Source organism: Tiliqua scincoides, chromosome 2, assembly GCF_035046505.1.
Source record: "Tiliqua scincoides isolate rTilSci1 chromosome 2, rTilSci1.hap2, whole genome shotgun sequence".
In the NCBI taxonomy this organism is placed as follows: domain Eukaryota; kingdom Metazoa; phylum Chordata; class Lepidosauria; order Squamata; family Scincidae; genus Tiliqua; species Tiliqua scincoides.
The window spans coordinates 14,487,294-14,514,056 of NC_089822.1; the positions used below are offsets into that span (position 1 = coordinate 14,487,294).

General features: G+C 43.3%; 1 protein-coding gene across 1 annotated transcript; it reads left to right on the forward strand.

Annotated features, from left to right (window-relative positions):
* The first annotated feature begins 207 nt into the window (after positions 1–207).
* Positions 208–26,763, forward strand: TARS1 (threonyl-tRNA synthetase 1). The gene is made up of 19 exons (XM_066613463.1): positions 208–313; positions 4,856–4,933; positions 5,817–6,007; positions 7,843–7,966; positions 9,287–9,408; positions 9,707–9,824; positions 10,728–10,792; positions 10,881–10,959; positions 14,073–14,219; positions 15,342–15,440; positions 16,967–17,133; positions 18,789–18,951; positions 19,048–19,185; positions 20,101–20,178; positions 21,358–21,458; positions 21,546–21,650; positions 22,254–22,326; positions 24,434–24,548; positions 26,232–26,763. The coding sequence occupies exons 1-19, from the start codon at positions 293–295 to the stop codon at positions 26,378–26,380; spliced, it is 2,133 nt and encodes a 710-aa protein (XP_066469560.1). The 5' UTR covers positions 208–292; the 3' UTR covers positions 26,381–26,763.

The following is a 26,763-nucleotide window of genomic DNA, read 5'->3' on the forward strand; positions in this document are numbered from 1 at the left end:
CTGGCTGAAGCGCTCCAGGGCACGAGGGGAGCAACGGCCACTCGCTACCTGCTGCTGGCAAGGGCAGAGGAGCACTGGCCGGTGGCAGCGTTGGCAACCCTACTACGTCCGGGGTAGAGAGGCGGGAGGCGGGGCGAAGGAGCGGCCTCAGTGGCCCCGCCCGGTGACGTCACAGCCCCGGGGAAGCTCCTTCCCCAGACCACGTGTCCGCCCCTTGCATCAGCCGCGGTCCCCGGAAGAGAAGAGGAAGCAGCAGTAGCAGCAGCGCCCGGTCTGCTCGGGAGGGAAAGGCATGGCGGCGCAGCAGCAGCAGGTGAGGCCCTCGGGCCGGCGGCTCCCTCGTGTTCCTGGCTGGGCTGGCGGGAGGGGGCCTCGCCTGGCCCCGGGAGGCCCTCACACGCCCCTGTCAGGAGTGCTGGAGCCTGGCAGTGCCTCCCTCTGGGGCATGCGGGGCTCCAGTGGCTCCCCCGCCCCCCCGCTGGAGGTGAGGCTGTCATCCTGGGAGTCAGCCCTATTGAGCCAGTGGGGCTTACTTCTGAGCAGACCCACTTAGGATTGGGCTGTGGGTTGCCTCAGGAACCAGTTTGCTCTCCCCTTCCCTCCTGCCCCCTTCTCATGGAGGCATCATGGGGGTGCCCTGCCAAGCAGGGGCATGTGGTGGGTGGGGAGGCAGGTGAGGCAGGGCCTCCAGTGCGTGGGTTGAGAGTGCTTGGGTGTCTCACATGAGGGCGGCACTGCTTTTCAAAGGACTATGGTAGGGTGGCCCTGCCTCCCCACCCACCTCACGTCCCTGCTGCCAGGGATGCCCAACAGCTGGCGGTGCTTCCCATCTATCCCCTTCAGATGTGTCAGTGGTATCTGTGGAACCCCCTTGCTGGCCAGGCAAGCCTTTCTCTGGGCTCTAGGCCAGTGTTTCTCAACCAGCGGTATAGGCACTCCCAGTGGTACTTGAGGCGGTGGCTACTGGCACTCGCAGGACCCCAGGACTCTGGCCACCTAGCAGCAAGACCAGGAACATGACAGAACAAACAGTGGTAGGAGGCTGTAAAGCAGGCTTTTCTGTTCTCAAAAGAGTCCTTCATCCACCCTGAGCCTCTTGCTGGTGCTTGTTGTGTCATATCTGGCCTTGCAACAAACAGCGGTAGGGGGCTTGGCTATGTGAGCAGATTGAAAAAGGCCTCCCGTCTACCCTGAGATTCTTACTGGTGTTTGTCGCATTGCATCTGGCCTCCCAATCCAGAAGTAACTGGCAACAATGTCATTGCCAGTCACTTCCAGTGGTACTTCAGATAGGTGGACCCTGTGAAGTGGTACAACAAAGAACAAACTTTGAGAAACATGGAGGTAAAGTGCTGTTTCTCAATGAATCATACGGGTACCACCAGTGGTGCTTGAGGTGGTGACTAGTGGTACTCGTGGGACCTTTGGACACTTGCCTGCCAGCAGCGAAATCGGGAACGCAACGCAACAACAATGGTAGGATGCTCCAAAGCATGCTTTTCCACTCTCAAAAAAGCCCTTCATCTACCCTAAGCCTCTTACTGGTGTTTGTCGCGTCCCAACCCAGAAGTTACTGTGATGTTGTCATCACCAGCAACTCCTGGTGGTACTTTGAATAGGTGGACCGTGTGAAGTGGTACAGTGGGGGACAGATGTTGAGAAACACTGCTCTGGGTGGCAAATTGGAGCCTTTTGTTATTCCAGAGAGGTTTTAATCCAGTTGGGTTTTAAGGTGGGAAATTGTGTGTGCCTCTGAAATCCCTGCCACTGTTACTTACTGTTGTGTTAGATCAGGGGTGCTCACACTTTTTTGGCTCGAGAGCTACTTTGAAACCCAGCAAGGCCCGGAGATCTACCAGAGTTTTTTTTACAATGTTCGCGCAATCATAACATATAACATTTATGTGTACAATGTATGTTGGTGTACCTTGAGCCCCACTGAGTATAACAGGACTTACTCCTGAGTAGACATGCCTAGGATTAGGCTGTGAGGCTGCAATCCTAGCCACACTTACCTGGGAGTAAGCCCCATTGAGTACAATGGGCCTTATACCTGGCGTTTCCTCCCAGAGGCACCTAAAGGGGGGGGTCGGCACTCCGCGATCTACTCATTTTGCCTCGCGATCTACCGGTAGATCGCGATCCACCTATTGAGCACCCCTGTGTTAGATGTTTAATTTGTCTTATGATTAGTATTGGAAAGTACTTTTGACAGTTCTGATGCAAAGTAGTCTACAACAGTGTTTCTTAACCAGTGGTACAGGTACCTCCAGCAGTATTTGAAGTGGTGTCTGATGGTATTTCTGAGACAAGGAACATGATGCAACATACAGCAATAGAAGGCACAGCTCGGCAGGCAGAGCTCCACAGCATGCTTTTCTGTGCATGCTTTTCACAGCATGCTTCAAAAATCCCTCCTGTCTGCCCTAAGCCTCTCAACTGGTGTTTGTCATGTTGCATCTATCCTCCTAATGCAGAAATAACTGGTGGTGATGTCATCACCAGTTGCTTCCAGGTGGACCATATTGAGGTGATACAGTGGAGGACAAACATTGGTCTAGAAAAAGAATGTTTGTAAAATAAGCCATGACACGCGCTTTGCTGTATCCTCTTGTTGAAAAGCAACCAATCTTCCCAATCACCAGCTGCTAAGGTCACGGGGTGGGTGTCACCCTTCCTAGGGTCAGACTGTAAATCTGACCAGCAAGGGATATCTTCTTTTATCCCCAGAACACTTCTGTGATTTTTAGATTAGACTGGGAGTTGATGACTTGCCCAAAATTGCCCATTGACCAATATGATATGTTAAAAATTTGTATTTGGGTATCTGCTGATTGCATTTTCCAGCACTCTGTTTTGTGCTTTTGGTTTCACTTGCAACTCTCTGAGGTTCTCTTAAAATCATGGTTATTCCAGACCGTAATTTAACTCTTCACCCCAGCGTAATTTCACTGAAGTCTAGGATGATAAAATAGAAGTTGGTGACACTTTTACATCCCCTATGATAGAGACAACTGAGATGAGGGGAGGGGAATATGGAGCTAGCAGGTGGTAAGTATTCCAGGTTAACTAATTCAGAGTACAAGATTTGATGGGTACCCCCATTGCAATACTGTGTGCATATAAAAGGTTGATTAAGATGGATTGAATAGCAACTAATCTGTTTTGCCATTTCTGAGTATAAGGCTTGGAGAATGGCTATCTACTTTATTGGGTGACAAAAGAGAGATCACAATCCATGTTTAAACCAGCAAGCAACTTCAATACCTTATAGACCTTGTTTGTGATCTCTCCTTTACTACACAGATTTGAATTGGTGGCAGTACCCCCTAGTGGCAGTGTGAAATACAGCAGAGGAGGAGCTGCTGTATTTCAAAAGGAGCCTTGCAGACGGGCAACCCAATCCTGAGCTGCCCGGGGCGCCCAGGCTCGGTAGCACAGAGGAGGGCTACCGCTGAATCCAGCGCCTCCCGCGTTACTGCGGGAGGCGCCTCGGGAGAAGGGGACATTTGTCCCCTTCCCCCGAGTAAAGTAAGCAGCTCTGCAATTGGGCTATTCACTTTACCGCCTGCCAAAAGGTTGGTGGTAAGGAAAATGTGCTTGTGTAGGGCTTGCAGCCCTGCACGAGTGCCCTGGATCCTGCGGAGTGGAGCTCTGCAGATCCGCCTCCCATCCCTCCCCCAGGCACACCTCCTGCCCGCCCCCTTCTTGCGTCACACTTCCCCGTCACAACTCCTCCCTGCCCTTCTCCACCCCCACTGGCCTCCCCCCTCCCTGGATCGCCTCCTCCCTGCCCCTTTCTCCGCCTACTGTTCCTCACCTCAGCGGTTTGGGAGACTGCTGAGCTGCGGAAGCTGTGTGACCGCCCGGCGCTAGCCCAGCACTAGCTTATGCTGGGCTAGCAGGAGCCCGGTGGTGAGCCCCGCGAACGTGCCTTATGGCACATTTGTGACTGTGGTTGGTGGCACGAAGCCGTGCCACCAACCACAGGATTGGGCTCTAAGAGTCCAATCCAATTTTCCGGTGCCGGTGCTGCTATGCCTATGGGGTATGCACTGCCTCCTGTGTTGGGGTAGCAGTCACAGAGACCTCCTCAAGGTAAGAGCATGTTTGTTACCTTATCTTCGGGCTGTATTGCAGCTGCACTGGTGCTGGAAAGTTGGATAGGATTGGACCCTAAGATGGCTATACAACTGCCAAAGGGGGGTCCCAAAAGAAGCCAGTATTTGACAGCTACTTGGCTAGTCATTTGACAGTTATTCATAGTACCTTGGTTCTTGAAAATGGAGTGTGTGTGTAAGTAAATTGGTCTTATTTTTTTTGTTTAAATGGTTCTTCCTAGATAACAAAAACAGATTAGGAACTGTGATGTAGATCAATGTTTCTCAAGGTCTTTCCTCCACCGTACCACTTCACATGGTCCATCTACTAAAAGAACCACCAGAAGTAATTGGTGATGACATCATTGCCAGTTACTTCTGAGTTGGGAGGCCAAATGTGATGCCGTAAACATCAGTAAGAGGCTCAGAGTGGATGGGAGGGCTTTTTCAAGTGCCGAAAAGCAAACTTTGGAGCCTCCTACTGCTTTTTGTTGTGTTGTGTTCCTGGTCTCACTGAAGGGCAGCAGGTGTCCCAAAGTTCCACGAGTTCCACCAGATGCCACCTCAAATACCACTGATGGCATGGGTACCACTGGTTGAGAAATACTGATGTAGATAATGTTTAAATACTCAGAAGTGTATTTAGACTAAAGTTACAGTTTTTTAGCAAGTGACAGTCCTGTTTTTAAGAATATTGATTTACCTATTGATATGATTGAATCGGGTAGGTTATTGACAATCTCTTATTCTTTTAGATTGTTGCTGGGGAAGAGAAAAAAGAAGCAGGAAAGAAGAAAATCAAAGAAGGAACTGGTGATGGTGGTCGCACTGAGGTAAATTTCTATCAGAATAACACAAATAGTACATATTGGACTTGATTTACACCCTTGATTTACACTGCTTTGGTCAGGTTTGGAGGGCTTGGGGCCCCCAAAATTCATGGATTTCGGTCTCTGCAGGGGTTCTGTTCCCAAAACCCCCATGGATAATGAGGACTACCCTATATTTAGTGTACTGCCCCAGAAAGTGCCTGTAATGAAGTGGTTCAACTTCTGTAAACCTGTCTACATACTTATCCAATTATGCATCTAAATGTCTGATTGTGAAATGGAAACATTGTAGAGCCTAGCTGAGATGTTCCTGGGATTGCAGAGAAGCATACAGGAATGTCTTCTCTGTTTTTTAGGACAGTGGAAGTGCAGCTGTAGCCTGTGGAACCCTTCTTTGTGACTATTGTTGAGTCAGCTGCTAAAACAAATTGAAAGGTTCACTTAGTCGAGAACTGTTTCCAGATGCCTCTGGAAAGCATATAACCAGGGCATGAAGGCACAAGTTTCTGTTGTTGCTTCTTCTTTATGGCTGGTGTTTAATGGTATATTACCCAAAACTTAGAAATTATATCCGTTCTACCAATGGTGGGTAAATAGGAAATTAATTAATGGTAGGGCTACTGGAGAGAACAGTGGATGACCTGAAGTGACAGTAACCCTCTCACACAACTGCTCTGGGGGACTTTGTGGATTCACAGTACAAGTAGGCTAACAAGCATTCATGCCCACACTCTGGCCTTTGTTTATGGCATGATTCATTTTGAACCTTTGAAGCAACACTGTATGAAGCATCTTTGGTGTAATATTGTGATCATGTTTAACATAACTCTGTAGTTATGGTTTTTATAAAACATCTTTTTCCGATATTATCCCTGTGTTCATACAGCTGAGTCCGTGGCCTGAATACATTAATCAGCGGCTAGAAATGTACCATAAACTCAAAGCCGAACATGATGCGCTTCTTGCCGAACGAAGTGCTAAAGAAAGCCAGTCTATTAAAGTTACCCTACCTGATGGCAAGGAAGTTGCTGCTGAGTCCTGGAAGACCACACCATACCAGATTGCGTGTGGAATAAGGTAGGCTTACCTGTGTCCTGCAAATCACAAGTGTGCACATAACTGATACAAAGTGGGGGTGAGTGGGGATTGTTAACACACAGCTAAGGATTACTGCATGAATCATTCCTGCCCATTCTGGTCCTTTATTGCTCTGAAATTAATCAGTAGGCAGTTCTGGTATGTTATTGAAAGCTAACTTGCTGTAACAGTGGTTCTCAAACTTTGAGGGAGATGACTTTCTGTCGCATCCAGGAAGTCTTCTGCGGCTCTTCAGCTGTAAGCTCAACATCTGCGAATGCCGAGCCTGTGGATAAGGAGGACCGATCGTATTCCTGTATCTACCTTTAAAAAAAATAATTTTAATACAGATTTTATCTAGGTAACAATGGTTGGGGAAGAATTTTGAAATCAGGTAATATAAAATTCCGTACCATACATAGGTGCTTTTCAAAAACCGAGAGCTTGATCCGCAAACCACTTGACTTCATGGTTGCTGATAGTGATATGTGGTCCAAGTTAATAAACCCTGGCTTGTGGGATGCAGATAGCATCTCTGCAGGGAACAGACCATAGTAATGGCTAACTTTTTAACTGAAAGTAACCTGTGTCATGAAATCAAAGAGATAATGTTACCAAATACTGTTGCGTGGTAGGTCATGGTTGAGTGGCAGCATTACATCTTTAGGCTTTACAGCTGTTGCTGTAAAAATTTATTGCCATTCTTATAGCCCCGTCTTTTTCTTGACCGTTATATAGTTAGAGCTCCTGTTCTAATTATGCTTTAGGAAATGCTGTGATTTAAGGACGCTTCAGTTCAGCTTCAGTTTAAGAGGTTTATTTTAACCAAAGTAAATTGTAACATGCGAAATATCCATGTTTTATGTTGGGGGTTTATGAAAGTCTCACAATCTTGCTCTCCTATAGATTAGGACATTGTTCGTGCTCTTAACCCCTCCCATTCTGTTATGATGTTCTCCACAGCAGTACTGGGTGATTTTTCACAGCCTCCTTCCAGTCATCTTCCATCCTCAGTTATTTTGGTTCAGGCAGCTTCAGTTAATTTTAAAGAATATGCAAGTGGGCCCTCTCTAACTGCAGGTTTGGAACCTGCTGAATTGATTTAGCTTGGGTTCTGAACCCACACTGTAGGGCCTCACTTGACCTCCCAGACACAGCCAGAAGTGGCTTCCAGTCACATCCAGGAGGCTTTCTGTGGCCTGGGAAGGCCTCACATTGCCTCCCTGGTCCTCAGAAGGCCTTCCAGATGCCTTAGAAAGGCTCTTCCAGTTGTCACTAAACCAGAAGTGCCCTCGGAAGACTCCAGCAGGCCTTCTGAGTCACAGGGAAGTTGCGTGCAACCTTCGCGCAATTCAGACCTGCCCTCTGACAGCCTTCTGACAGGCACTTCTGGTTTTTGCTAAACCAGAAGAGCCTGTCAGAAGGTCCAACCGTGTATTTCAGTATCTGTGGCCGTTCTGAGAACGGAACCCCTGTAGATACAGAGAATAAAACTGCTGTGGACCTACTGTAGTAATGGTTCAGCACGAACAAAAAAGAGGAGTTTATCACAAGAACTATTTTGATTGCAAATAAGATGTGAAAAATTATCTGTTTTGTAGAAAGCAACTATGTGATCCTCGCTTCAGCTTCCTAACATCCAGGTGTTGAATCTCAAAAATAAATCAAGGGATTGATACATATATCAATCACTTTCATAGGATTGGAAAGTTGGTTTATTGCTTCAAGTGCATTAGGGCAAATACCCAGTAGCTATTAATATATGGCATACAAAGTACATTCATTGCTTCTCATTGTGTACCTACAGCTTATGTGCCTATTTATGTTCCATTTAGTCAAGGTTTGGCTGATAACACCATTATTTCTCGAGTGAACAAAGTAGTTTGGGATCTAGATCGTCCTTTGGAGGAGGATTGTACCTTGGAGCTACTGAAATTTGATGATGAAGATGCACAAGCGGTAATTATTATTAGAATTGTATTTAAAACAAAGTGGTTTAGATAGAAGCAAAGTATTTTAAAATTGCTTACGTTGAACCTACCTTCTAATTAGGGACATCTCTTGAAATTGGAAATGCATAGCGCTGTGTGTACATAGTGCCACAGAATGTACTTAGCCCTGTGTCTGTGTTGCAGTATGTCTGTAGCAAGTATTGACAACTATTTGAATGGGTGAGACAATCCAGTTTTTGGTTGTATTTAGCTAAGTTTATGGAAACGGTTGAGATGATCATTAATCCTTGTAGTACATATTGATTGCAGGAATGATTTCTTCATTTTGATCAGTTAAACACCTTTTCTGTGTTGTGTGGGCAGAAAGAGATTTACATTGCTATCCTCAAAGTGCTCTTGTGTGATCGGTCCCACTGCAGTTGTGGCTGATGTGAAACTGGTGTAGCATTGTGGTTAAGAGACAGAGCTGTGAATCAGGACTTGCCAGTTCAGCTCTAGCCTCTGCCATGAATTTGGGGGCTTGAACAAGAAGCTCTTTCTGAGTCTCAACTTCCCAGCTGCAATATAGGGATAGTACTTGCTCATTGTACATAATGTTGGCAACCTTCAGTCTCAAAAGACTATGGTATCGCGCTCTGAAAGGTGGTTCTAGAACAGCGATTAGTGTGGCTGAAAAGGCCAATTCAGGAGTGACAATCCCTTCCACACTGGGAGCAAGTGCAGTCTGTCCCTGGTCTGTCCCCCTGGCTATGGGCCTTCCTTCTTTGTCTCTTTGCCTCAGACTGTTGGCCAAGTGTCTCTTCAAAGTGGGAAAGGCCATGCTGCACAGCCTGCCTCCAAGCGGGCCGCTCAGAAGCCAGGGTTTCCCACTTGTTGAGGTCCACTCCTAAGGCCTTCAGATCCCTCTTGCAGATGTCCTTGTATCGCAGCTGTGGTCTACCTGTTGGCAGGCCTTGCTAAAACGATCCATGAGCTGCTGGAGATCTTTGGCAGAGTTATTGTAAGGCCACCATTGAGATAATACATATGAATACTCCTAAAGTGTTATATATATATATATATATATATATATATATATATATATATATATATATATATATAAAACCATTGTTAAAAATTCTACATTGAGATAATTATGCAATTATGAAATTGGTGTGTTCTGTTAGCAAGAAAAATACTTGTACAAGGTTATATTTAGACAAGTTTTTTTAATTCTTATTTTTTCTATGCTATCCAACATCAACCAAAGCTAGGTTTAAGAGTTTTGGAATAGTTGGTAGGGGATTACAAATGAGGTATCAATTTAATCTCTTTTTCTTATTGTCAGGTGTACTGGCACTCAAGTGCTCACATAATGGGTGAAGCCATGGAGAGAGTGTATGGAGGCTGTCTATGTTATGGCCCACCAATAGAGAATGGATTTTATTATGATATGTTCCTTGAAGATGGGTATGTTCTTTTCCTTCTCCTCCTTTACTTTAAGATAGATTGAAAATGGCAAGCCAAATATTCTAAAGAGAATTCCTTTGGAACTTGGCATGGCTGAGACTATGATTTTGAACTGAACTGAATGACATCTGTAACTTTGGTGCAGATTTTCAAAGGCTCTCAAGCTGGTAACCAGTGTCTGTTTTCTGATTGTAACCCTTTTGCTAGAGCAGGTCACTCTTTTGCAAGTAACATACGGGAATGAAAAGAGCAAACGCCTACAAAGCCTTTGTCAGTAATTTCCTTTTGTCTGTTCTAGGGGTGTCTCTAGCAATGACTTCCCAGCTTTGGAAACATTATGCAAGAAAATCATGAAGGAGAAACAACTCTTTGAGCGCCTGGAAGTTAAGAAGGACACTTTACTTGAAATGTTTAAGGTAGACTCTAAAAGATTTGGTTTTCATGTCAACTGTAGTTACTGTAGTAGCACTGTCTGCAGGTAGTTCTTGCAGTACATTCTGCTGATTATGAGAATCCTGATAATTGCTCTGTCAAGTCTGGTTTTGTCAGCCTTGTTATTAGTGTCGGTTCAGTCCTCTGAGAGCTCTTTGTTTGTCCTGCCACTTCACAGCCCTTAATTAGAGAGTGTTACAGATTGAATGTGGCATCTCAGGTGCCTGGGGACCCAGTGGAAAGAGATGCATCTCCTTGACCTGGGGATGGAGTGGAGCACAAGTGCAATAGAGTGCGCATGCACTATGCAGCAAAATAACATGTTGATTTGGATGCACTTGGGGGGTGGGCTGGGCCTGTATAATTCATATGTTATCTGAACTTGGCAGCTATGACATACAGACTAGCATATGAAATTGAGATAGCTCTTGGTTTCTCAACCACAGCTCCTGGGTGATTTAGCAAAGCGGGATGCCTTTGTACATGAGGTGGGGAGGAAAAGGGATGGGGAGCATGCAGACTTAATGCTCCTTCCTGGTGCATTCACAGTTCAGTAAGCCATAGTTTGTGTGAACTGTGCTGGTTTGTGAGATTGCTATGGGCAACATGCAAGCACACCTTCCACTTTTCGTAAGGTGAAAATTTAAGGTGGAATATTTCAACTAGGGTTGAACATCTAACTATTTCAACTAGGGTTGAACATCTAACTATTACCAGCCTCTCTCCTCCACTGACTTAAGGTGGCTTGCCTTTGTGGAATAGTATTTTTCCTAGATGGAGATGGAATAACATCAATGCTGTAGGCTCTTATGTGCCACGATAACAGATTATAGGCATGGGAGAAAATACATAGAATTGACTCTGGTTTTTTTAAATCTTTCCCAAAGTATAATAAATTCAAGTGTCGGATCTTGAATGAAAAAGTCAACACTCCAACCACAACTGTGTACAGGTAAAAAAAAAAAAAGCCAAACTTAAATCTTGTATAACCTCATGACATGGAGTGTTTGATGAATCTGAGTACCATCTTTGTGTTTTAGGTGTGGCCCTTTGATTGATCTTTGCAGAGGACCGCATGTTAGACATACTGGTAAAATAAAAGCATTAAAAATACATAAGGTAAGAAGTGAAACACTATCTTGCAGTTATAGCAAAATTGTCAGGCCGGATTCTGTGTGGTGCCGTCTTTGAGTTGGACTATATGTGATCATAAGCCCATTTCATTCAGTGAGAGTGATTCTGCTGTAGCTTTGAGCTGATATAGGGACTCTTGTTCGTGTCTCTCCTGTTATATAATTCACTACAACCTGGAGGATAAGAAAAAATATATTCTTGTCCACTTGGAAATGGTTGCAGTTCAGATATGCTAGAGAGAGCATTCACGCCAAAGTAAAACATATGGATTGGGGAAAAAATTGAACTCATCTTTTCAGATATATTGGCTAATCTATATGTATTGCTTTTGTGAAAATACTGTTTGTTCTTGTGTTCTTAAATTGGCTCTTTAATAGGTGTTGCATTTAACTGCAAAATAGAGAAGTGTGCTTAAGACCCATTAATTTCAGTTGGGACAAGAACACCTCCATTTGCATTTGTGCCCATTGCCTAGTGTAATGTATACTCCAATCATAATGAAAGCAGGAGCTGCTTTTCTATATATGTGTGTATTGCCCATTGTAGCAGTTGGAACAATGGTTCTCAAACTCCCTGGGAGTTAGAGAAGTGGGGTAAGTCTCTGCAGGGGTTGGGTGGAAAGCAGCAGAGTGATCCCCAGAATTGAGCTGCTGCAGGCAAAGGGAGGCTGCCTTTTACATTACTAACCACAGATACTTGCCGATAAGTCCAGGGCAGGTTTTGAGCCAACAATCATGGAATTTTCTTTGACCCTCAGGTAAGTCGGGGGTTAAACTTAGGGGGGTGTCTGACTATAGTTTTGTCTGTTTTTACCCAAGGCCAGATCCTGAAAAATAACCTACCACTAATTGTTACCTAAGAACTGTAGTCTCTAATTTATTAAAACATAGTAAAAGATCATAAGGTACATTTTTATTCTCTTTAAAATTCTGGTCTTCACCACCTTTTTGTAAACACTATCAGAGTAAGTGCACTGTAAACAACATACCAGTAAAATAGTGGTTCCCAACCTGGTATTCATGTACTCCCAGGGACACTCAACAGGACCTTTAGGGGTACTTGAAAAAGAATGGAATAATGGCAGAAAAAGGCAGGCCGTACTCCAGAATGCCTTGCAAGGCAGGAAGGGAGGTAGCTAGTTGGCTGTGAAAGCCCCACCAGTAGCTAGTTTTTGGTCATCAATTCATGTATGAACCAGTGATTGAAAACCAGCACAGTAAAAAAGCTGAAACATAATATGGAAAGTGATCAATCACCCAGAATTTCTCAGCACACTTCTTGCGCAAAACAGTACAAAGGCAGAGTCTTCTGTTCCTCAAACAGATAAAAAAGAGAAAACACTGTGATGAATACATGAAGTCTGGGTTTTCATAGAGAGGAGATGAGGGCTTGTATTATTACAAACATTTTGCTAATATGAAGGGTACAATTTATGGAAATGGGCTGCCAAGGGATATGCAAGTGAAAAAGGTTGGAACCACTGCAGGAGATCCATGAATCAAATCCACCTTTAAGGTGGACATGAGGAGAACCATGAATCAAAGACACCTTTAAGGTGTCTGGTGTGTTAAACCAGAAGCCCTACATACAACGTACAACTTATAACACATAACTGAGAGTGGGCAATTCAGTTCACAGCAGAGAGATGAGATATTTGCAACTCTTTTGACTCAGAAGTAGACCCACTGTTTTCTATGGGTGTTATTCTTAAGTAATGGTGCACTGAATTGTAGCCTGGGAAGGAGGGTCCTATCCTGGTGTTTCAAAAAACAGACCTGTTTTGCAAGCATTTGCAAAGCAGAACCAGGCTGGAGCAGAAGGAAGGAGAATAAAAAGGTTAACTTTGGCTGGAATGTCCCAGGAAAGTAACTATAGCAACTAATGAGGTGCCTGCCTCTGCTGAGCTACATTTCAGCTGAGAAATGAAACCTTTCAGAGTTGAAAGGCTCTGTCCTCTGATTGTCCCAGAGATAAGGCGAAGTGATAATTGGCGCTTGATTACTTGGCAAAAATTTCAGTACTATAAGAGTATCTAAGGTAGTTGCTGCCAGGTTTTGGGAGATGTGGGGAACTCCACAGAGTGTGCTGCAGGGCTCCTCATGGATTATAGAATGTAAAAAAAAAAATCACAACTTGCTTCTGGTTTAGCTATCAGGAATGGGAAGTGGGGTGTCATAGTTTTTTGTTTAACACTCTACAAGCTGCAGGGAGCCCCGCAGAGGGCTCCATGGGGCTCCCTGGCAGTAAGTAAATAACTTAAAAAACAGCCCTCCCCCCCTGCAGCTATGCGATCCTGGGGATTGCATTGCTATTTTCCCCTTGCTCCTACCCCTTTAAAGGGAAAAGGGCAGGGGTTCTTAGGCTGGTGGACAGTGTTCCATCAGTTTGAGAACCACTGGTCTGGTTCATGTCACTTTATGGCGCAAAAGAGAGCAACTAAGATGATTACTGGGCTGGGGCACCTTCTTTATGAGGAAAGGCTATGGTGTTTGGGCCTCTTCAGTCTAGAAAGGAGATGCCTGAGGTGGGACATGATTGAGACATACAAAATTGTGCATGGGAAGGATAAAGTGGATAGAGAGATGCTCTTTACACTCTCACATAACACCAGAACCAGGGGACATCCACTAAAATTGAGTGTTGGGAGACAAAAGAAAATATTTCTTTACTCAGCATGTGGTCAGTCTGTGAAACTCCTTGCCGCAGTATGTGGTGACGGCATCTGGCCTGGATGCCTTTAAAAGGGGATTGAACGAGTTTCTGGAGGAAAAATACATTACTGGTTACAAGCCATGATGTGTATGCGCAACCTCCTGACTTTAGAAATGGGCTATGTCAGAATGCCAGATGCAAGGGAGGGCACCAGGATGAGGTCTCTTGTTATCTGGTGTGCTCCCTGGGGCATTGGGTGGGCCGCTGTGAGATACAGGAAGCTGGACTAGATGGGCCTATGGTGTGATCCAGTGGGGCTGTTCTTATGTTCTCCATAATATCACTTGACAGTTGAGTTTTCTGTAGCATAAAACTTTGAATATTGTCTAAATGCTATTGGTTCTTCTAGCAACTGTGAATATTCTTGAATGTTTCTGTTACTCCAGAATTCCTCTACATATTGGGAAGGGAAGTCGGATATGGAGACCCTGCAAAGGATTTATGGAATTTCATTCCCAGATGCAAAAATGTTAAAAGAATGGGAAAAGTTCCAAGAAGAAGCAAAGAACAGAGATCACAGAAAGATTGGACGGGTGAGTCACTCTTTAGTAGTGTGAATTGAATTGAGTACGTGAGCTACTTCTGAGAATATTATTATTTGTAAAAGACAGTTCAGGCTTTATATTACGCGTATATTTTGTAAAAGCACCAAAACAGTTTGTGGTTAAATACAAAGTTTATTATATTAACCCTTAAATGTTATCTGTATTTTTACTCAAGCAAATACTATGCTTGATTGTAAACCAGTTTTTCTTTCTTTGCTATATTGAATTAGAGACATGAAGCAAAATGGGAAAAGCAATTTCACAGTTTTTTAAAGCATATTTTTCTAGTCAAACTAGAAATGTTGGAAAAACATTTTCCACAGCTTCAAAATTTCTGGAAATTTTACATCTTTGCATGGAGTAAGTGAATCACAAATATATGGACATGCACTTTTGTGAATGTACACTAATTTTAACCTTTTGTTACTGTGCTGCTGAGTTGTGCTCAGTGCTGACCTAGGTTCCTGTCCTATCCAATTCTCCAATGCTGGTGCTGCTGTGCCAACAGGGTATGCACTGCATACTGTGTTGGGGAGGGAGTCTCAGAGGTCTCCTCAAGGTATGGGAACATTTGTTCCCTTACCTCCAGGTTGCATTGCGGCTGCATTGGTGCTGGAAAGTTGGACAGGATTGGGCCCTTAGAGGCCTACTTAATTCATACATCTGATATAATCATGAGTGGGATGAAAACTGCTTTCCCAAAGGCAATTGTTACAAAACCTTTTACATGGTTATAAAGTATTGTGATTATTGCACAGAAAGAAATGCAAGTGAATGCATGCTTTTTTGTATGAGATGCACATCATTCATCCTTGACTGCTTTGAATTTTTCTTCTTGTCACATGGGCTAGAACTTTTTCTTATCTCTTTATTCTCTGCCACTTGCCCTGCTGCTCCTGGAGACCGTTTGTGCTTTCTTAGGGAAGCTGTATGAGTTTGAGGAGACTGCATTACAAGTTTTGCACTATGACCTGATAAAACCATTCTTATTCATTTTGTTTCCCAATAACTACATTTGAAGGTACTTACAAAGATAGTAAATAACTTGAAAGCAAATTATGATTCATAAAGATGAAGTTGTTGTTTTCTCTCTCCCCCCCCCCCCCCCAGGATCAAGAACTATTCTTCTTCCATGAACTCAGTCCTGGTAGCTGTTTTTTCTTGCCAAAGGGAGCTTACATCTATAATACACTGATAGAGTTTATCAGGGTAAGTCTAGGCACAGGATTGGTTCATACTTGCTGACATTTGGAGGTATGGACATACTGCTACAATAATGCATTGGCTCCATATTCAGTCGTTACGTGGATTCTGGTTCATGCAATCCGTTTCTTAATGTGAATGCTATTGGTTAGTGGGCATGCACTCACACACTTCTAGAAATAAGTCTTGATGAATTGGGATTGGACAAATTTCTGGAGGAAAAGTTCATTACGGGTTACAAGTCATAGTAGTAATGTGCAAGCTCTTGGTTTTAGAGGCAAGCTGCCTCTCATTGCCAGACATAGGGGAGGGCACCAGGACGCAGGTTGTGTCTGTTGTCTTGTGTGCTCCTGTGGCATTTGGTGGGCTACTGTGAGATACAGGAAGCTGGACTAAATGGACCTTTGGCCTGATCCAGTGGCGCTCTTTTTATGTTCTTATGCCTCCTTTTGCTGCCTTCCCAAGTTTTCAAAAGCTAGGTTTGTTTAGCCCAAGCTGGGCTGATGACTGACATTTGACCAGGTAGGCCAAATGTTGTGTTGATGTATTCTAAGATAAAGCGTAAGCATAAATGGATGGTGAGCAGCCAGCATATCCTCAGCATCCTCTACAGCTAATGGCACATGTGTAGGGTGACTAGATACAATGGAGGACAGAGTGCCTATACCTTTAACCATGGTATAGAACAGAGGTGCTCAAACCCCGGCCCAGGGGCCACTTGTGGCCCTTGGGGAGCCCCCAGACTCCAATGAGCCTCTGACCCTCCGGAGACTTGCTGGAGCCTGTGCTGGCCCGACACAACTGCTTTCAGCATGAGGATGACTGTTCAGCGTCTCACCTGAGCTGTGGGATGAGGGCTCTCTCCATTACTTGCTGTTTCACGTGGCAGCAAAGGAAAGGCTTGCCTTGCTTTGTGCAAGGCCTTTTATAGACCTTGAGCTACTACAAGACCTTCATTAATTCATATAAGTTCCATCTCTAACAAATTCATTTATGTAAATTTATTCAAATTTTAAATGTAAATTAATTTTTTTTTTTCCCCACCGGGCACAGTGTCAGAGAGATGATGTGGCCCTCCTGCCAAAATTTTTGGACGCCCCTGGTATAGAAGATGGAATTTTGGTGGGTGCAGCTCAGCATGGAAAGGGCTAAAAAGTGGCACCTGCCAAAATTCCCTCTTTGACCCAATGGTTAAAGGTATAGTCAATCTGTCTTCCATTTTATCTGGTCACCCTGTGCATGGGCATATGTTGGTATATGTATTGTGTTTGGACCTATTGATTGTGATGTTGAGCTAATGGCTTGCTAGCTCTCTTGCTGTGTCAGTAGAACACCACACTTTCTCTAGCTGCACACTCTTCTCTTACTATCTGTTGCAGCAGAGTCGGTTTACTGTTGAATTAACTTGTTAAATGTGAGGCAGTAGTTATGAGAAGAGTGTTTTGCTCATTCATTTTCTTTGCAGTGCAGGGTGGTTTGAGGCATGACTGAGATTTCCCGATCTCTTTGATATCTGAGATCTTCTTTTTCAGAGTGAATATCGAAAGCGAGGATTTCAGGAAGTTGTGTCTCCAAATATCTACAACAGCAAGCTCTGGATGACCTCTGGGCACTGGCAGCATTACAGTGACAACATGTTTTCCTTTGAGGTTGAGAAAGAGATCTTCGCTCTGAAGCCAATGAATTGTCCTGGACATTGGTGAGGATGTGGTGTTCAACTAGGATCCGCTTCTAGATTAGCTTGGTCTCCCACTCCCTGTTGAATTTTGTGATTGTTAGTGAGAGTTAAAATACTTATGCAGAACTTGTTTAAATGTACTCTATAAGGGAAGAACTGCGAAAGTGTAGTGAATATGAACTTTTTAAATCAACCATCTCAGCTTAACACTGCTGGGTGATCTGAGCTCCAGTATGGATAGGCTGCACTTTCAAAGCCGTCACCTGGCAGGGGACCCAGAAAAATCTGTTACTTTACCACTTCTACAGTTTCAGTTGCTAAAACTTATTTGGCCAGATGTTTGTCTAGGTTTGTTTTGAGTGTTTTTGCACACCCAACTTGTGCTTTTGCCCCATTCCTTAGACTCAGCTTCCTGCTTTCCCCCTTCTTGCCCAGTTACAGTATTTTGAATTTGTACCACCCAAGAGCCACGATAGGTCCATGAACTGCAGTTTGGTCAATCAACTCAGTTGTATGTTTCAGAACAATCAAAAGTGAATTGAATGTAATTGCCATAACACCTTGTAGTAACTGTTTTGTGTCCTAAAATCTGTTAGTGGCAGATTTCTCTTAACTACTCTGGGTTTGAGTAATATGATAAATGGACCTTAATTGACTTCCCCAGCTTGGGCAGGCTTGTACATGGGATAGGTCTCAATTTGCTACTCTGGGACGGCTCTCACAAATACGAAATGGCCAGTCACTCTGATTTGGCTTACTATGCCTTGCAAATTTGTTTATCTGGACAATTTATCATAAGTGCATGCAACTTTTCAAATTTAGAAGCTCTGTTTTGCCACAATCTTGGTGGGTTCCTGGCAGGAAAAAGCACATGATCATGTGTAGCGTATACATCATTCTGTGAAAATACTTTCTTATTGGGACTGATCAGGGATGACAAACAGATAAGGTATATATTTCAGAGTATTTGGGAAGCAACAGAGGATTATGAAAATAATTGCTGTTTCCCTGATACCTGCAGAAATGACCACCATCCTGCCTCTGTCTTAGTGCTAAAGCACAGTCCAGTTACCTGCCCTACCCATGGCATTTCCTTTCTTCTTCCATACTGTACTACATATCATTTATGCAAATTGGCACTGTGATGAATCTGGCAATGGTAAACTGTTCATGTTACAATAGTATAGGTCCATTACAATGTGTCAATATAATGTCAGAGGGGACATTCCAGTCAATAGGTTGAGACACTCCATTGTGAGATAGTTGTTGAGCATCATTTAGAATGGGGTTCAAATTAGTTGGTCCAGCTCTTCTTAAGGTCAAACTGAATGCCGGAATAGGAAATCAATTCTCTTGTTCAGGTATCTTAGAACAGTATAGTGGTTAGAGTATTTAGATGAGGTCCTGGCTTCAAATCCCCACTCGGCCATTAACCCACAGGCATCCAGTGAGCTTCAGGGCAAACTGAGTGGGGGAAACCATGTATGCTGCTCTGAGATCTTTGGTGAAATGACAGGTTATAAATGTTAAAAAATAATATTTTGGAATTCTTTCTATCTCGCATCTGTAGCTGCCGGAATGGTTAACTTCTGCTCAAGACAGTCGTAGCACCTTGAGCGAGATATTCTGTAAATGTAGTCTAGGGAGATCTTAATACATTTGCTTATTTTCTTCAGCCTTATGTTTGATCACCGGCCAAGATCCTGGCGGGAGCTACCGCTACGACTGGCTGACTTTGGAGTTCTCCATCGTAATGAGCTTTCAGGGGCACTGACAGGGCTCACCAGGGTGAGGCGGTTCCAGCAGGATGATGCTCACATATTCTGTACTATGGAGCAGGTACAAGACAATACGTAATTGCTGGGGGAGAGGAGAGAACAGACTCTTAAAAATGCATTTGTTGTGACTATATGTACTTTTATGTTTCATTTGAAGATTGAAGGGGAAATAAAGGGCTGTCTGGAATTCTTGCGTACTGTCTATGATGTGTTTGGCTTCTCCTTCAAACTTAATCTCTCCACTCGTCCTGAAAAGTATCTTGGTGATATTGAAGTGTGGAATCAAGCTGAAAAGGTAACTGGGAGTTTCACTGTCTAGAGCTGTTGTTAAAAAAAAAAAAGAAAGAAAGAAAAAGTAGTAGCATTTGGATTCTACATTAACATGAGCAATTCTATTAAGGGTTTTCTATTGGTTTTGTGGATGAATGCCCAGTGGAAACTATGTCACCATCCTGTTCTTTGTGTTCTGTAGGGGTTGTCTTCTTTGCATAGAGAAAATGAAGCAGCAGCATTTGGATTTTAAAGTTCTTTAAAGTTCATTAGCAATTCTATTAAAGTTTTCTATTGATTTTGTGAATGAGTGCCCAGTAAAAAGTACACCACCCTCCAATAACCACATCCTGTTCTTTGTGTTCCATGGAGATTGTCTTTACATAAAGAAACATGATTGCCCAGCAAAATTGGGACATTTCAACATTCGTGGGACTGTTCGTGAAAGTAGGAAAATGGACTAATTTCAGCTGGGTGTATTGATGACTGCAGGGCAATCTTGTGCACACTTACCTGGGAGTAAGGTCATTTGAACAAAGTTGGATGGACTGTAGTGTGCACAAGATTGGACTTGTTTCTGAGGAAACTTGCATTGGTCTTTACTTTAAGTGGCTTTAGGATGCGTACTTAAGGGCACATTTTCAAGATGTTACATTGATTTGTTGACCTTTGCTATACTTAACCTGATGAACTAAGATAGCATTTGTTTAAAGCAGTAAAAGCTACATTCTTACTTATTCAGTAAAACTTACAGATTGGGTGATGGTTCTTGTTCTCCTTAAGTAACTGCAAAGATAAGATATTCCTGAAAAATGTATTCGGGTAGTAAATGCAATGTCACTATAGCTATTTAATGTCTGGACAATGTTGCAGACAAAATAATAAAACTGATTTAATTTGCCAAGCAAAATGACTACTAACCTCTGTCTTTTTGCACTAGCAACTTGAAAATAGCCTGAATGAATTTGGTGAGAAATGGGAATTGAACCCTGGGGATGGTGCTTTCTACGGTCCAAAGGTTAGTTTGAAAAAGTTTTCTCTCTTCTTCCTAATCCCTGTCTCTGTATGGTAACTTATTATGGAGAAATTATTCATGGGAATCTATTCCTGAGACAGAGCACAGATATTTACTTACTGTTTGAGTGCTGGATCAGGGAGTCTTAGTTGTCTGTTCAAGGTAGTACAGCTGAAGGGTGTGCAGTGTTGTGGTATGTATCAATATAAACAATGTTATGGAGTGATTGTCGTAATGCAGCATAAGGCTTAGACCAGTGTTCCCAGCCTTGGGGTTGTGACCCCCCTTTTGGGCAGGTGTGCATGTTTGCTTTTGGGATGCTTAAGAAGAATCTACCCCCTTAAGAAGCATCCCTCTACAGGCACTGTTAGTACTGTAGGCACTGTTAGTACTGTACTTCCAGGTTTAACCGCCACCACTGAACACTGGTAAGTAAAAATGGGTCAGTGGTGGCAGCAGTGAAACCCAGAAGTGCAATACTAACAGCACCTGCAATACTAATGGCATCCTTAAGGGGGCAGCACCTGATCGAAGGTTGGAAACCACTGACTTAGAGTCTATTGATACCTTTCCTAAGCTGATGATCCACTTTTCATAGTGGGCAGAGGTGACAGGCATCTCTTCTATTCCACACAAATTAGAGTGCTGGTCCCGTAAGTGTATGAATTTAGATTCTTGAATAAGAGGAAAGAGAACCCCAGCTGGATAGCCAGTAAATGCTTTTTTACCTCCCCTTTTGGGAGAAGCCATCCAGCAAAAACTGGAAGTGCCTCTCCAGACAGTTCCAGGAGGCCTTCTGAAGCACAGAGAGGTTACACGCTGCCTCCACATGCCTTAGAAGACCTCCCAGACATGACTTCTCCAGTGCGGGCTTCCAATTCACATTGAATCAAATCCGTAGATCGCAAAACTGTAGAAAAGGTAGACCAACCTTTACCCACCCAGGACCCAGTCTTTCTTGGAGTGATCAGCTGGTAAAATTAGTAAAAATCGTCTTTGTTTTCTGACCCTAAAAAGTCCTTTAATGGTTCTGTTTAACATTTCTGTTTAATGGTTCTGTTTAACATATGGTAAATGTTTAACATTTACCATAGTCTTTCGAGACTGAAGGTTGCCAATATAATATATACTTAACATTTCTACCCCTCCTCTAATTTTTTGCCTACCTCCCTGCCCCTCTAGATTGACATTCAGATCAAAGACGCCATTGGCCGGTACCACCAGTGCGCTACTATTCAGTTAGATTTTCAGCTCCCAATAAGATTTAACCTGACATATGTGAGGTAAGGATGCTGTATGCCTTCTTGTTTTGGAGTGCCTCTTATTCCTTGCTTTGAGAATGTTTTTAAACAAAAAATGTTATCTTCTAGTCATGACGGCAATGACAAGAACAGACCAGTGATTGTACACCGTGCTATCTTGGGTTCTGTGGAGAGGATGATCGCTATCCTGACGGAAAACTATGCAGGCAAATGGTATTCCATAAGTTTTTTTGCCTAATTTTCCAGCAAGTCGTTATGGCTTTTGACTTCAGCAAGGAATAGCTAGAGATCCTACATGTTGCAGGTGCATTCTGTCTGCTTGTTGTGTGTTTAGGAAAAAAATGGCATTGAGTGGAGTATACACTCTGAAATCTTTGTCCTTAGCTATATGCTGCTGATTGTACGGTGACTCTACCTGTTGCTCACTTCTGGTCACATGATGAGCAGCCCCACCCAGCCCTCCAGTTACTGAGACAGTGAGAGTGACCTAGATAGAATCGGGAGGAGGGACACCTTGGGTGGGATAGCGTCTTGGGATGGGAACTTTTGTTTGAGAGGTGACTTTTCTGTATCTTAGTTTTGACTAAGTTGATGTGCATTGAATTATTTTATTCTTGTGTATTTGGCATATTTTTAGCATCTCCAGGGTGGTGTTGCTTATTGATTAGTACAGTCTGAACCCCAGTAGGTGAAAAGGAGATTGTGAAGGAGGTTTTTCTTAATTCGCTATAAACAATATCCTACATGGATTTGGATTCCAAACAGCACAATAATGGCTTCTGCTAATACTCCCATTTTTGTCTTTTCCTGCACAAGGCCTCTCTGGCTGTCTCCTCGACAGGTGATGGTGGTACCAGTTGGACCAACATGTGATGAATATGCACAAAAGGTAGAGCTTTTTTTTTGTTAGTCTCAAATATGCAGCCAAATTCTAAAAGCCAAAGCACTAGCGACTAACTGATGCATGGCATTGTTTGATATCGGTCATTCCCACACCCTTGGGCAAGAATGCAGTGATCCACATTGGGCACATGCCCCATAAGAGAGTTCCCCCCCCAACAGCCTGCACTTGCACATAGCATCTCACAGATTATTTTTGCAACTCCCTGTCATGGCATATTGTGAAAGACTGTTGTATCTCAAGGAGTTATTGGTGTCTACATGTTCTTTCCCAGTTTAACCAAGGTTAGTATGATTGTGTGTATATGTAAAACTGCTATGTTCATGCTTATTTAGCATATTGGCAGTAGTTAGCAGTGTCTGCTTATGATGGCTCGCTTGCTATTTATCATATCTTGGAATGCTTTGGGAACCAGTCCAAGGTGAGAACACCTGGGAGTAGAAGGCTGCAATCCTAACTACACTTCCCTGAGAGCGAGCCCCATTGAACAAAATAGGAGTAAACCTGGTTTGGATTGTGCTCGAAAGCACATGGTAGGCACATAGCCTTAATATATTTAAACCCTTCAAGACACTCATCACCTAGGTGCCCTATTAGCTGTGGGAGTGTGTTCATTCCTGGGAAAAAGGAAATCAAGGATAACAGAAGAGGCATAAGCATTCTCATTCTTCTTGCACTCTGTTGATAGTTTGCTTGGAAGCTGTTCTTGTCTTGCTTTAATAAATAGAAATTATTCTTCAATCATGGATGTGTTCACTGCTTTTGTATCCCAAAAGAACCACTGCCCCTTTGACAGACAATACACTCCGCTTTATTTTTAAAGTAGCTTTTCTTGTGACATGAATGTGCTGTTATACAAATAAAAGTACAAAGGTCCCTTCAATGTGTGAAACTATTTTATTACACAGGGGGCCCCTCGTATCTGCGGATCTAGTCCACGGGGCCTCCTGCGCTCACCCAGAGGGTCCTCTGAGCCCTAGAATGAAAAGTCACTTCCAGTTTTTTTTATAAAACCAGAAGTGACTTTTTTTCTCATTCTGGGACTCAGTCTGAGCCCAGCAGAGGCTGTAGACAGACGACCATGGCCTCTGCTGGACTCAGAGAACCCTCTGGAGGCAAGGGGAGTGGAGCTTTCCTCCGGAAGGTAGGGGAGGCATTCACTGTGGTTTCAGTCAACACCGGGGGGGGGGGGTGTCAGGGTTTTGGAATCCCCACACATGCTGGGGCATGCCTATAAAATTTGATCTTAGCCTTAATATTCGATAGGATTGCAACAGACACCTGGTCCCATGTGCCTTTGCTAAGGGCTGTTGTGGGGTATTGATTGTATGTATCATTGCAGCTTTGCACGAGTTTTGGTTAAGCCACTTAACATTTGGCTTGCTTAAACCTTGTTTTAAAGTACTTGCCGAAGGTATTTGGAATTATAAATAGGCTCACTTTTAACTGGCATATAGTTGTCCAACGAGTAGGTGTCTGCTGAAAAGTGTTGTAGAAGCATTGGATGTTGCTGTACTCGGCAGCTGTCAAGGATAAGGTTAACAAATTTAAGTGTAGGCTAAATTGTGACCCATAAGCTACCTGAGTCAGTTAATTTTAATTACTCTGGCTTCTGCTTACTTAATATTTTTTCCCTTCTGTGTGGCTGGCGAGGTTGCCACCTTTTACATCTTACATCTCGTTGGAAGCACTCTGCACTTGTGCCAGTACTTTTAAAAAACACTAACATTTTTAGCAGATTCCTGAAAATGCTTCTATAATCTATACCTTTATCCAACTATACTTTCAAGCCACTTTGAATGCTCATCGTGGAGATAAAGCAGGGTATAAGTAAATACCTGATCCACGAACATTTCTGATTCTGTTTGGATCTGTTTAGGATTTCCATAAAATATGTTACCTAAAATACCTCTCTTCATAGTGCCTAACTTGTGAATGTTGACTTGATTGCACAATATGTGGTTTCTTAAAATTGACCCTTGTAGAACAGTATTCCTCCTCTGGTTTCACTGCAGAATTTGAATATTTCTCGACAGATTTAGCCCAAGCATAGCCTGAATACTGTCACTTTCGATTGTTTCCCCCCCCCCCCAAGGTGAAACAGCAATTCCATGAAGCTGGCTTAATGACAGACGTTGATGTGGACCCTGGTTGCACACTGAACAAGAAAATAAGAAATGCTCAGCTCGCACAGTATAACTTCATTTTGGGTAAAAAAGAAATCATTTGCGGTTCCCTCTCTCCTTTTGGATAATGTACATTTTAAAGGACTTTTCCAAAGGGCCAAATCCAAGGTTTTGACAGCTTTTCGGTCTGCAGTAGCAGCCTACTAGCAGCCTGCATGGGCTGCCTCATTAGTCAATGCCAATGCTGTTGTTGCTCTGCTTTATGGCAGTGCCACCTCTGGAGAAAAATCTTTGGCCTGTTTCCCCATACTTGGTGAAAATTTGCAGTTCCCCTTCCCTTCAGTAAAGAGCCTTGAGCCAGCTCGTTGGGTTACCCTGCACATGCCCAATCTTGTCTGATCTTAGAAGCTAAGCAGGGTCAGGCCTGGTTAGTACTTGGATGGGAGACCGCCTGGGAATACTGGGTGCTGTAGGCTTATACCATAGTCTTTCGAGACTGAAGGTTGCCAACCATTTGGACCATAAAGCCCATTGGAGTCCCAACAGCAGGAAAGTCAAAGGGGCTCAGGTGATTTCCCCCCACTATCCAATCCCACAGGTAATACCAATCAAGATAATACCCAGAGGGTTATACAAAGCAAGAACCACCCCCACCCCCACACCCCTTGTGCATTTGTCCTGATCTCTTACCTGGCATATTGGATGAATCAGTGAGGTTTGCCCAACTCAATTTGGGTTTGCGCACCAGGATTCTAGACTAGAGTGAGTACCCAGCAAGTTGCTTTGGTGCTATGTTTCAACTTGCCTCTTTAACTTCTGTGTTGTCACATTCCACCCACAATTAAGTGACTATGTCAGGGTCTTTTCTACCTACACCTTATGTTTTATCCTTTTATTTCCCCCTCCATTGTTTGTATTCTGAACTCATTTTAATTCCTTTTGGTTTTTCTGTTCACTTGCCACTTTTTCCATCCAGTACTCTTCCCCAGCTGCCTCTTGTGTCTGTTGGGAAAGGAAGAATGAGAGAGATGTACACATGCCACTCCATATTTGACATGTTTGGCAGTATTTTGTGTTCCTCTATTAAAAGCAAATAGTGTGAGAAGAAACATTGAACGCTGAGTCCTAGCAGTGAGTCCCTCCACTAACAAAGCTGCTTTGCAGCCTGTGATTTGGGTATGTTTGTCCCATTGATTTCTTTTTTCCATTGTCACACATCTAGCTGTGTACTAGAATGCAGAGCAACAAGAGCACATAGCCAGTTGGAACACTGGTGACCTAATTCATTATCCTGCAGTATGGTCTATACCTGAAGCATAACCAAGTTGCACGCTTGTTCAGATATTCTTGCAGAAATTGCCCAAGAACTATGATTCCTTGAGCAACATATACAAATGCTGAACTGTTAGTTAATGGGAGTCAAAATAAATCTGTTCTCCTGAAGTCTTTCTGATGTGTATGTATTCTTAAAATTGCAAACAGCACATAGCCTTTGAGTTTTGTTTTTTCAGCATGTGTGTTCCTTCCTTGAATGAACTGCCCTGTTAGATTCTTCATCAACCATGTGCTTCCAAAACCATGTGGTTGTCCAAAACACTACAGAGTACTTTTGATGGTCCAAAGGCCTAACACTGAGTTAGGTATCTGAGTAGTACTGAGTAACACCTGTATCAAAAATTCAAGTACTGGTTTTGAGCAGTAAAGAGTATAACTGGTTGGGTGGTTAATCATTGTTGCAAATCCTGTGTATCTTATTTTCTCTTGCAGTTGTTGGTGAAAAAGAGAAGGCTAGTGGAACAGTGAATATCCGCACCAGAGACAACAAGGTTCATGGTGAATGCACAGTGGCTGAAACAGTGGAGAGGCTACTACAGCTGAAGTACTCACGCTGCAAAAATGCTGAAGAGGAGTTTTAACTAAGCTCTTGTTTCTTCATGTTTAGACTAGTATTAGAGCAGGATTTTTCTTTAGAAGAAGGCTAAGCAGTTTGCTCTGCTGGATGTGGTCCATGCACTATATTTAAAAAGGGATTTTTGTCAAATTGAACTCTGACCCAAACGGTTCTGTATGTTTGGAAATTAAGTTGTCTTGAAAGTTCAGTTTCCATAAGAGCGCAGTTGCCTTGGTTGATATCTCAAGGTCATCTTCGAAGGCTGCATGAATTGGGTTTGAAGAGACTAAATGGACAGTGGAATGATCAACTGTGGATTAAAATAATCACTGTAGCACTTCTACCAATAAATGGTTTCCCCATTTAAGAAAATAAATTTTTAAGGAAATGCCTTCTAATTTTTAACAA